This window comes from Ascaphus truei, chromosome 1, assembly GCF_040206685.1.
Source record: "Ascaphus truei isolate aAscTru1 chromosome 1, aAscTru1.hap1, whole genome shotgun sequence".
In the NCBI taxonomy this organism is placed as follows: Eukaryota; Metazoa; Chordata; class Amphibia; order Anura; family Ascaphidae; genus Ascaphus; species Ascaphus truei.
Window position 1 is genome coordinate 381,833,798 of NC_134483.1, and position 13,258 is coordinate 381,847,055.

General features: G+C 40.6%; 1 protein-coding gene across 1 annotated transcript in view; it reads left to right on the forward strand.

Annotated features, from left to right (window-relative positions):
- The first annotated feature begins 1,873 nt into the window (after positions 1–1,873).
- GPM6A (glycoprotein M6A) overlaps positions 1,874–13,258 on the forward strand; it is a 195,766-nt gene continuing 184,381 nt past the window's right edge. Inside the window, exon 1 of the mRNA XM_075611133.1 lies at positions 1,874–2,352. Within this exon, the coding sequence (XP_075467248.1) occupies positions 2,316–2,352 (37 nt within the window). The 5' untranslated portion in view covers positions 1,874–2,315. The remainder of the gene's footprint in view (positions 2,353–13,258) is intronic.

Below are 13,258 nucleotides of genomic sequence, written 5' to 3' on the forward strand. Positions count from 1 at the left end.
TTATTTAGTTATATATTTAATTATCTTGCATTCTCCGGTGGTGGAATCTCCCCCTGCATAGTCCAGTCAAAATGGCTCTGCGACGTCAAATAGCGTCGCGTTGCCATCACAACATTACAAACTAAATTTAAAAAATGGTGTCAGAAGTTGGTTAAAGGCCTTTAATTACCCAGATATAACCCTGTAAACATGTAAAGAACCCTTCAAAAGGTCTTGAAGGTGTCAGCTTTTGTACTTCCCCACCAAATATTTTTAGCGGAATGTACGGTATTAGTATAGTCATGTGTATGCTATGCAATCTCAAATAGCCGGGACATTTCAACTTGCAGGAGATACCGGCACTTATGATAAGGACACCTGTACCTTGGGAAGGGCGGCGGGGGGGGGGGGGGTTGTTCCCGGACCTCAAAGTAATACAGTTCAGCTCAGCGACCTCCTGCTTCAATCCTACTGTATGTATTACAAATAAAAATGACATTTTAAAGAGCTGTGCGGGGAGACACAGAGAGAGGGACCGGTTCTCTCTGCTCTCTCTGTGCAGCTGGTCTAGACTTGTGCGGCCTGGTAGGATTAACGCAGTGAGCATCCTATTCAGGAGCAGGGACCCTCGCTCCGATAATCGTTACAGGAAATAAGTGTACTCAGTTTTTAGGCGTAGGGAAAATGCGGTTGGGCCCCGGTCAAGCTCTGTTCAACCACAGTTTCCTTGCGGCGCCCAAAATTAAAGAAAAAGATACCCCATCTGTACACAACAAAATGAAAAATGTTGAAACATGATTTTTTTAAATTAAGCTAGCATTTTTGCCGGCTGCGATAAATAAAACCAAATGGCATCATGTTGGATGAAAGAACAGCTGTGGAAAAATGTTACCCACGGTTTCCATGAATTTTTTGTAGTTCCTGCCATATCCTGGTGAAATCTCAACGGTTTTATTAAATAAATGCTTTATACTGTGACATTTTTACTATCCTTATGTGCTCCATGTCTTCAAAGCATTGCTTTTGTGGGCTTAACCACATAACAGGGAAGAGTTCGTTTTTGACACTAGATGAAAACGTTTCTTTCTATTTGCAGATGTGCATGTTGCAGGGTCTGCTGACAACAGGGTAACATTGACATTGAAATGGTCTTGTTGTGTGTTTTACCCATTCAGTGCTGTAAGAATCTGGGTTATTATAATGACATTAGATGGAAGCCTCTGAGAAATGCTGCTAGGTTGCTTGATATTTGAAAATGAAAAGCATGTCACTCAGGCACAGACACAAACTGCTGTTCAGACTGCACACTGGGATTTGCAATTTAAATCAGACTGCTGAGCTCCCAGAATTATAGTGTGCCTCAAAATGGCAGTTTACCTATACTTCGTTTCCAGGGTGTACTGAGAACCCAAATAACATATTCTTTTATTTTCACTACACCACCCTGTTGCAATGCATTACAAACCCCAAGCACTGAAAGTGTTAAAGGTGTTTTTATTCTATAAATACACCTGTATACTGTATGACATCATACCACAATCATGCAAAGTGTGTGTGTGTGTGTGTGTGTGTGTGTGTATATATATATATATATATAAAATAAAGGTGTGTGTGTGTGTGTGTGTATGTATGTATGTATGTATGTATGTATGTATGTATGTATGTATGTATATATATATATATATATATATATATATAACACCTTTTTCCTCGTAAAATAAAAATATAACCCACCAATGCATCTCATTTGTAATGGGTCTAATTGGGAGAATAGCAACTGCAGCAGACAGAGCCCACAGACATTTGGGCTTTTCCACTGTGACAGCAAATAAGGGGGATTTCCAGTCGGTGGTCTGCTTTATGTAGAGAGAGTGGGAGAGGGGGTGAGAGGGAGAGAGAGAGACGCCTCCTCATCTGTTCTCACTGCGGCTTGTCTCCAATTTTAAGCCCAAACGTCCAAACAAACCTCAGTGTCTGTGCTGCGCTGCACATGCGATGCTAGATTATTGCATAAAGAAAAACTCAATTTGTGCAGCTGCTGACACCCCACACACAATCCCACCCCGAAAAGCAAAGGCAGTTGCAATACCTGCTAACCCTGGCATACAATGGGAAGCTTTGCGGAGAGAAATTGATCATCTTGAATGAAATGATACTTGACAGGCTGTCTCCAAGCAAAACAGGGCAGTGAGGGGGTGTCAGCTCAGCTCACAGGACTTGCCTAGCCACTGCTCCTGCCGCTTCCCCTGCACAATCAGCACACTGTATACTGTATCACATATCTCATTAGGTGTCTTATTAAGTCTGCTCAGCAGTTCGTAGAGAACGAGGTGGCCATGGAAGAAAACATGGAAGAAGGGCAGACACAAAAAGGTAATGTGTTTCCAATGGTTATCTTGTACTGTATCTCCCTGTATTGCAATCTGTGCAGCTGGGATTAGCAGGCAGCCAACTGCAGATTGTAGGTGATTTTTTTTTAATGCAATGTAGACAACATACAGTACTGTAAGTGTTGGTCTATTATTGGTAGCAAGCAGTATTAGAGACACATCAAGTTGTCATTCAATTATATGATTCAGTTCAAGCAAAAAAAATATGAATAAATAATTGTGATGTAATTGACATATCCAAAAGGTGTCCATAATTCTTATGTAATGCATATTGTGGCTGGTATAAATATGAGCTATAGTATATGTTTATTCATTTAAAAAGGTGCATTTTAATGTACTTCTGCATACTGTATATTGTCTCTCATTTGATGCACTAGATGAATGTTACTATACAGTATCTCTCTTTTTTTTCATGCTGTACCTGTATGAGCTGTACAAGTGTATTAATCAAACCTGCTATATTACCTGCTTTTGTATTGTGGTGCCCTTGCCTGATTCTGTTTACCTAGTCTCGGTTACATATGATATTGTCTGCTTTACCACAATCACATACAGTACAGTATAGAACAACATGCAAACAAATATACTTACACACGTTAGATAAGCAAGATTCAGTTGTGCAGATTGTGAACTGTTGTGATATGATCTGATATGTATATTTTCTTTAGATATTTTTTGTTTACTGGGTGATTCATCATGTGTGGGAATTCTGCAAACTGATCAGTCCTTTTATATGTGCTACATCTTTCATCTTTGCTGCTGTGCTCTCTCATTAGACCTGACCTACTTACACTAAATTAATCCTAACTGTTTTATGCTGACTTGTTTCTCTTTGTGCATGAAATTAAAATGGATCTTGCAACTGTCAACCTGTTTAAAACAGGTGCAAATAAATATGTATTGTAAAATATATTTAGTCTAACTCCTATTCGCCTGCTCCATAAATAGTATGATTTTGTCATTAAAGACGGGAGCATGATTGATGCATTTTAATTAAAACTTGCTCATGGGAGTGTCTTTTAAATCACTTAATGCTACAGCTTGATGTTAACTGCTATAGTCAATAATATTGTCTTGCAAAAACAGTATGGACCTGATTTAAAAAAAAAAAAACATATTTAATTTTTTTGTTCGACTATGTCCTATTGATTTTTACCAGAAATATTTTCTCTTTTGTGTGGTAGCCATGTTGGTCTCCGATAAAACTGAATTTTGTGCACTGTGGCACCTTTCCATGATCCAACATCAAAATGATACACTATAGCATCTAGAACCATATATGCTTTTGCATTTACATCAGACACATTATTATCTATTAATTCTCATGCAGTCATTTTTTTTTGCATTAGTATCTGTTTTGAGGCATGAACATTGGTAATGTAAAACGGCATTATTTGTGACTCGTTGCAAACAAAATTCAGATTTTAAATTGTTCAATTAATTTGCTACATAATGCTTTTGTGTAAAGAAAATCTGTTAATTATAGGCATTGCAATATTCAGTTTCTCTTCCTCTACCTTTCTTTAACATGTATAGAACAGAGCTTTATACTGAACAGTGATTTCTACAACAGTGACATCATGTGGCGGCATTATTCTGAAATCTGTACGTGTGTGTGAGCCTTTAGTTGCACACAATTTCTTGGACAAGACTTGGCATATCAGGGCTTAACTCTTTTCAGGCACTGAATGGTCTTAGTCAACTGCTAAGCAGAGAAAGGGATAACTGAACAATCTCACTCTCTGAATGTCTAGGATTACGTATGGGTGTATGTTACTTTTAAATGTTCCCGTTTTGCATCATCATGTCACCAACCTGTATCGGTAAAATCAATATAAAATATTTGGCAACTTTTCCTAAAGAGCTTCAGTTCCACTGTATGTTTCTCCAAACACTGTTAGATTTCAAAAGTAGCCTAATACAGTACATAGCAGATTGAGACTGTATTTGGAATCCATGATCAGACTCTGGTTTTAAATTTTACTATATTGAATGGCTCAATGGGCTGTATGGAGGTTTGAAGGTGTTACTGAGTGGCAGTAAAAGCTTTTTGAGGTACAGAAGAAGCAAAAGAAGCATTATTTAGTCTCACTGGCTCATGGCCTCCACTAACTAGTGAGAGTTGAAAAATTACCCTAGGGAGATATGATTACATTGCACATGGTAAGTGCCAACACCAAGAAGGTTGAGTGCATTGATCAGGAACCAGAGTTTCAGCACAAATACTGTAGGAGTGGTGCTGAGTAAAGTGTTGCAGCTTTTACTGGTTTATCTCTGTTTTCAATTATCAATCAAAAATCAAAAGCAGTGCTACTCCTGCTCCATTTCCTTCGACATACTGCACGAGAATTCCATATAACACAAAAACATAATTTTTCGTACATAATATAAAGCTGATTGTTGCAGCAATAACATATTGGTTGGTGTGGCAGAAAAGAGTGTTATTGCCGAGTGAAGGAGAGATGCTATAGAGAATAAAAAGGGTGTTACAATCACATACTGTAAGGGGTGTAGGCCTAATATTGGGGAAAAAGTTAGTATTGGTTATACAGTACTAAAGGTGTAAGACTCCTGGGCTTTCTGTTGTCACTTGTTCTACATAGTTACATAGTTACATACATGTTCTGATATGGTTCTATATATATCTATCTATCATCATAACAATTTGCAACGTTAGATTCAAACCTATGCTCTCTTTGAGATGTGGAATTAATGGGGAAGAATGTAATTTGCCATTTCCTTTAAATCTATAATCACAAAAGTTGGTTGTAAATTTGTTTTTCTAGGTTGTTCAATATTACTATTATTCCAGTGCATGCTGTGTTCACTTTGCTTGAGAGTGGCATTTTGATTGTTTCTCAATAATTACTTTCTTTAGATAACATTCAGCATGTAGTAATGAATTCAGGCTCATTCTAATTGTAATAAATTGTGTATTTACCCATTAGCTTCCTTGGAAACAGGGTTCTCCGTTTTCTGCTATTTAGGTTATGTTGTGCAATTATAGTTATATTACATTATTTTTATATCATTCTGTGCCTATATCTTGTACTATTTTATAAATCGTTTTAAAGGATTGCATAGTGTGCCAAATATTGGAACAAAGCTGTGGGAGAGTCTAACAGAGTGTAAGTACTGTATAGTCAAAAGTTTTACTTATCTGCCCTAATTCATGACAGTATATCAGTCTTCCAGGAGATCCGTCTTCCACAATGAGAACCAACGCAGAAATGACTGCTGTTGCTGTAGAAGCTCTTCTGAAGCAATGCTGACAATCACCATTCTGCTTGACAAATTGACACCCCCTAATTGTTTGAATAGCGTTGCTTTCAAAGAGGTTCTTCAGCGGCCATGGTTTTTCAGCTGTACACATCACCCCAGTTTTTACACTTGTCCTGGGAGAGTGGACAAGTGGGTTTTTTCGAGCCCTGCGTATACTAATAATAGACAACACTAAAAGAAGTGTTTCTTTCAGAACCATGATTAGACCCCACCTAGAGTGCTATGTCCAGGACTGGAGCCCACAAATACAGAAGAACATAAAATAGAAAGATTTTGAACAAGAGTAATTCAAATATGCATTGTTTAAATTTTAAGACATTGGGTAAATAGCTCAACATGCACACCCAAGAAGAAAGTGTAATAGAGACTTTCAAATATCTCAAGGATACAAATCTTCTGTATGGAGGAAGAATTTTGAGGAAATAAAGATGGCGGATTCAATGAAAATGTGAGAAAATACTTTTTCAGTGAATGGGCATTAGGTGCATGCACCAGTTTCTCATCTGTGGTGGGTGTAACAGTAGAATCAATTACATATTTGGATAAACACAAAGGAGCCTTGATGTTCTGGTTGAGGCCAACAGCTACTTTTGAGAGATGCACATTAAAAAAATAAGAGATACAAAAACAATCTTGAGTTGACTGGATTATGCTTAAATATTTTGGGACATTAATCTCAAGATTTAATAAAGGACTACATTTAATTGGCCTTAAGATGTGGTAAACCTTGGCACCAAATACACTTCCCATGGAACATGGGGATGTTGTGCATTTTAATTTTGTGCATTGTGGATTGTGCATTTTAAGGTATTATCAAATATTAAAAATTATCTTTGATTTACATTTAATGACCCATGAAAATGCAATAGAAAAATAAAATCATTTTTTTGCCTGATTAAACCTTTTACATATTAATATTTCTTGTCTGAAAGAAAATGTTTTGCTTGTTAAATATACAGTATATATATATATATATTTGACTATACTTAAGAATAGTAAATGATATTGTTAAGTGAAGCATTTAATTCAAGTACCCTTCATTAAACACTGTACCTTTTAATGGTTGTGTTTGCATGAATAATGGTTCAAATGGTGCGCAGGAAATAATTTGATTATGTCAGATAATAATTGCAGCATCTTTATAGCATAGTGAACACATCAGAAAGGATAACTGTTTTTTTTCTCTCCATTCGTACCCATATTGGGCCATATTTCATAAGTTGTGCTGCTCGATAAGATACTGTTCTGCGCAGGAAGACACAATTGAATTATCTGCAACGTTTCTTTCAGCAACAGCCGGTATCTTATGGCGTGGCATCCAGAGGCAGATTTAACATTTTGCCACCCAAAGGCACATACCTTTTTTCCACCAAGGCCACCTCCCATTGCAGCGCCGCACCATCACGTGATGACTCGCTTCCATGACAATGTCACGCCATGTGTCATCATATTGTCATGGCAACATTTCTCCATGTGATGTCACAGCGTCATTTGATGCCCCGGTACTATAAAAGGAGTCGGGCGCGCGTGAAGGAGAAAGTAAGAGACTTTTACAGAGGTCCCAAGCTCTGCCCCGGCAATCAGTGGGGAAGAGAGCGGGGCCTCTGTATATGGGACAAAATAGAGAAAAACAGGAAATTTGCTGTCCCCAAATTCAGGCTATCGGGCTTAATGGGAAATCCATCACTGGTGGCATCACTTAGTAAATATGGCCCATACAGTAGTTTTTCCAATTCAAGAAATGTCCACCACTTGGATAAACCCAATAACTGTTTTGTTGGTTGCAGTATGATCCTTGCCTGTGTATCACTAAAGCACGTGGCTATAGCAGTGTATGGTGAAACTGCATGTTTAACACTGACTCAGTTTTCTGATGTTCCTTTAGACATTATGGACTCACCCTATCGGTAATGTTAGAATGTTTGCAGGGGTTAGACAGTGACTTTACCATATCTATTTGCAGTGGCTTCGGCCCTGGAGAGGAAGGCAGTGGTTCAGTCAGCATCTAGAAGAAACATCTTCAGATGACTTTTTAAGGTTACAATAATGATATATTGTCTTACATAGCATTCCAAATGTGTGCATTGTGGCATGTGACATTTACAGGCACATTTCCCTTCAACTTTACAATGTTTGGAGCCTGAGGTTCAGGGAGACCAAGACCATAAGGAGAGCTGATACTGGGATTTAAACCAGGTTCACCAAAATTCAACATTAGTGATCTTACACCTTAAAGTAACTACAGTTCTTTTCAGCCATGTGTTTTCTACAACCTAAGGCAGGCGTTTTCAACTCCAGTCCTCAAAACCTCCCGACAGTTCAGCATTTAAGGATTTCCCTGCTTCAGCAGAGGTGGCTCAATCAGTGGCTCAGTCTTCGAGTCAAAGAATAAGCCACTGATTGAGCCACCTGTGATGAAGAAGGGATATCCTGAAAACCTGACCTGTTTGGGATGTCTGGAGGACTGGAGTTGAGAACCCCAGAGCTAAGGGATAGATACCTAATTTATTTTTGTTACGTAAAGTGCTTGTAACGTTATCAATCTTAAATCTGAATTACTGAATTCATCTTTGTACTTGTTTAAAAATATTGGAACAGCTAAAGAGAAAATGTTGGAGCACAAAAATAAATATATTTAATACTATTTGTATAGTTGTATTTTTGTCAGAACGTGTCGGATTCTAACAAATAAATTAAACTGTAAAGGTTTGAATGTATTAGAACAATATTAAAGCCATAAATATCAGAACCATAAACATTATGAACAGTAATTTGTCTGCATACCAAGGGAGTAAGTAATGATAATTAGAACAGAGAGAAAAGCAATTCAGGCATTTGATGTTTGACCTGTTTTGGTTTAATTACATCGCAGTAACACGTTTCTAAGGACAATCTAATTCCTAAAGAAATAGCCCCATACCGAATGTAAAACAATATTTTATACAATACCTTATTAATTAAATTTTCTAACATAGGGGGGCGTGGCCTGGAGTCTAACAGCAAAGGCTGTGTCTGTCTAAAGCTCCTGCAGGCAAAACTTCAAACAAAGAAATAGCGAACATTAATCTGGCCAAAACAAATGAAAAACACCACACTATAAGACAGCAGGAGACGGGGGAGATTTTAACACAAAAAATAAAGAAATTGGACATTGCTAAGCCCCCCAAATATACAGAACAAGGGAGCAGAAAATAAAGTGAGTAAAAGAAGCTGCTGAGGCCCGTGCATGGCAAGGAGACTCTGTGGAGCTGAGAGGTTCGGCGCGGTCCCCGACAAAACTGCCCCCCCCCTCCACTTCCCCGCAAAAAATTAGCACAGCAGACGGACCCCGGAGCAGCTTACCAGCCGGTAGGAGACTCACCAGTGACGATCTCGGGTGCTCGGGAGGGAGCCGAGGGGAAAGGCGGAGCGGCCATCTTGACTCAGCTGCGGAGGCTCACGCAGGGAGAAGCGCGGCTTCCCCGAGGGGGTGAGTGACGCGGCGGGGTCCCGGAGGGGAGAGGAGGAGGCCCCACAGAGGTGAGCAGAGCCATGGGCCAGGGGAGACGAGGCCGAGAGTACCCATCCAGTCCCGATTGAGCCCCGGCGTGGAGGAGCAGCGCCACCTAAGATGGCTGCCGGGCTCACACGCAGAGAATAATACAAAGTGGCATAACAGACGGGGAGGCTCCCCGGGAGACGACCGGACAGCTGACCGCAGGGAGAGTGGGGAAGCCTGGCCCAAGTAATACCTGTTCCCCCCCCAACCCAGGCATGGGGTGCTTACATTAGCCTATTAGCGACAGCCACAGGGCTAGGGCAGAGAGAGGAGGCGGCCATCTTATACCCAGGAAAAAGACAGGGCAAATAAAAGGTGAAGCCTGGCAGCCAGAGAGGGGGAGAGTCTCCTGACATCCAGAGAGGCTGATCAGGGGGACAGAGGACTGCAGCTGGGGGAGGAGGGAGGACATCTTATCATACAAGCCTGCTGTAGCCCTATTACCAGCTCAGCTTTCTTTTGTTGCCAGTGCCCCACTCAGTAGGGCTATGAAAGAGCAGGGCAAAGAGAACAATCTCAGCAACAGCTAGAGTCTGCACTCACCTCATCTGGGTTATTTCAATTCGACAGCTAAACAAGGTACAGCCAAATAAAAGATAAATACACCGATACAGCTGAAAGGTTGTGGCCCGGTGCTCCCCAGGCAAGACAGAACCCCCAAAACAGGAGTCATTAAACCAAATATGTCTCTCAGAGATGCTCGCGCAGCGCAGTTCACAATGATCGTCTGAAGCTGGTTCCATGAGGCGGCGGGCATATAAGAGCATTTAACAAAATATTAGAAGCAGGATAAGCATAGAGCGGAGGAGTTGGATCGAGCAATCCCCAAAATGGCTCCGAAAAAGCCGACTTCGCAAGACTTTTTTAAGACAAAAGAGAGAAACAAATCGGGCCGTTCAGAAAGCAGAGCGACATCTCCTGTACAGTCAGACGCAGAACCCGAGCCCGAACCTGAGGTGTGTGACCAAACATCAACTAAAAAAGACATTGAGAATCTATACGCCAGCCTAAAAATCTTACTCCACCAAGAGCTACAAAGTGCACTTAAAGATCTAAGATCAGAGGTCAGCTCCATAGGAGAGCGCACGGACACGTTGGAACATAAAGTGGACGAAGTCATCAACAACCAGACAACTATAGATATGGAGATCCTGGCCCTACGCTCCAGAATGGCTGACATGGAGGAGAAACAGGAGGATCAAGAAAATCGGGCAAGAAGAAACAACCTCAGGTTCAAAAACATTCCAGAGATGGTCAGAGACCTAGAAAAAGCAACAATGGAATGGCTACAGACACTCCTCCCAGAAATGCCCCCAGCAACACTGCTCCTTGACAGGGCGCATAGAGCGCTCAGACCGAGACCACAAGCCGGACATAGAGCAAGAGATGTAGTGGTGCGGCTGCACTACTTCAAATCCAAAGAAGCGGTTCTCACCTTTGCAAGGGAAAAAGGAGGGCTGAAATGGGGAGATGTGATGATAGATGTGTACAATGATCTGGCACCATCAACGCTGACGAAGAGGATGGCCCTGAAACATATCACTAAATTCCTGAGAGACAACGAAATTCGATACAAATGGGGGTTTCCATTCTGCCTTATCGCCACCAGAAATGGAACGCAAGCCTACATGAGGGATCCAGAGGAGGGAGTGGACTTCCTAGAAAGACTGGGTTTGCAACCACCAGACTCCATGACCAGAGAAGAACACAGACCGCCCCCAGTCCGAACCATTTGGAAAGAGGTGGGCAGAGGAACCACTCCACATAGAAGGAACCTAAAGGACCATCAGAACTCTTAAGTCTATACAGCACATGCTACAGCAGAGAAGAACCGAAAAAACCCGATATAAGGAACTATGTCAAAAATTTTATACTGTAATGTGTTGAGTAGACCCAGATAAGGAATAACAAGAGGTCACCAGCAATCCCCCCCATAGATGATCGGGTAATCCGAAGGTTAGAATTACGAGTGCAAGTCCGCAAAAAGCAAGAAGTTAAAATAAATAAATATATAATAAAAAAAGGGTTTGGGGAGGGAAGGGGGGCTGTAGACAAGATAGGGGGGGGAGAGACGTAGACAAGATAGGGTTAATGTAATCAACTAATTAATGTTAATGTATGTTTTTAGTTGTTGAATTAGGCTTGTTCCATATAGAATTGAACACAAAGTCATAGCTCTATGCATTTAGAGTGGGAGGTCTACTTAAATATCCTAGTAAAAAAAAAGGGGGGGGAGGGATAGAAATGCTGAATGTTAAATGTTAAAAAATAAAAAAAAGTTGACATGTTGAGCAGGCCCGCCGCCTTGGACCGCAGTACAGTCTATACACACCCAAAGATATGGGTGTGGGATTAGCGCTACTGCGCAATCGCAGAGAAAGACCGTTCACGATTAGTGAACAAACAAATCCAGGCTATGTTAGTCACCTGGATTATCCTAGAAATGTTGTTTTATTTTTGCTGTTTACATGTTTAAATGTTTTCATTGCTATAAGATGTGCAAGAATACCCTCTAGGCCGCCACCTAAGGGACACCAGAAAACGAATCTACTAGAGAAGAAGACCTCACACCCAGGTAAATACAAATGACACTAACACTAATATCTCATAACACCAAGGGACTGAATAATGTGGTAAAAAGGAAGCTAGCAATGACGGAATATAAAAGACTGTCAGGGGACATAATATTCCTACAAGAATCGCACTTCACTGCTAGCTCTACCCCTACGTTTTGGGACAAATTCTACCCCCAGGTATACACAGCTTCTGCAAAGGATGAAAAGAAGAGAGGGGTGGCCATTCTCCTAGCAAGGAACTCCCCATTTAAGGTGACAAGGTAAAAAGGGACCCAGAGGGACGATATTTAATACTCACAGGGGACATAGAAGATACACAAATAACCCTAGCTAATGTGTATGCACTGAATGAAAATAAGAAAATATTTTTACAAAATTGTTCCGCCTGCTGGGTACAACCTCTCGGGCCGCATAGTCTTGGCGGGAGACTTTAATGTAGCCTTAAATGAAAAACAAGACAGATCTAAACCTGCTCTAGCTAAGACTCTAGCCGCCCAAAAAGGGGAGAAAAAAACGCTAAAAGAAGGACTTAAAGAGTTTGATTTAAGGGATGCTTGGAAGGAGATGAATCCGCAGAAAAGGGACTTCTCTTTCTATTCCGCACCCCACAAAGTATATACAAGGATAGATTACATATTTGTAGACTCTCTACTAATCCCAAAAATTACAAAGGCCACAATACACCCTATTACATGGTCAGACCATGGTCCAGTTGAAGTGCTCATTGAGAACATACATAAGAAACCAAGTAAAGGGACATGGAGATTAAATGAGTCCCTCCTAAAAATACCAAAGGTCATAGAGGAGATAAGTAACGAGGCAACCAACTACTTCCAAATAAACGAAGGTAGCGTGGACTCACCCTATATCCTTTGGGAGGCCCATAAGGCTGTGGTGAGAGGAAAACGTATCAGTGTCGCAACACATAGAAAGAGGGAGAGACAGAAACAAACCGCATGCATGCAAGAAAAGATAAAGTTAAAGAGGCCCATAAAGCAAATCACAGTATAGCTATTGAGACTGAATTGCGGGATCTAAGGGGGAAATTAAATCTATTACTGACAGACAAAGCTAAAAAGGCCATAGCATGGACAAAACAAAAATTCTACGAGAAGGCTTATAAGGCCGACACAATGCTGGCCACAAGACTGAGGAAGGATAGAATGCAATCTAGAATACATAGCATTAGAAGAAAAGATGGGGCGTGTACAACAAATCCACAGAAAATAGCTAATGAATTCACCATATTTTACAAAGAACTATACAACAGAGATAAAGTAGATAGAGGGAACACCACCAAGGAAAAACAGAGAGCTTTCCTCAGAAAACTGAATTTGCCTAAACTCACAGTGCAAGATATAACAACACTATCCCAGCCAATAACATTGACAGAGATACTAGAAACAATAAAGGGGTTGAAAAATTCCAAGGCCCCGGGACCAGATGGCCTGTCCAATATATTCTATAAAAAGCTAGCCCAAATATTACTTCCC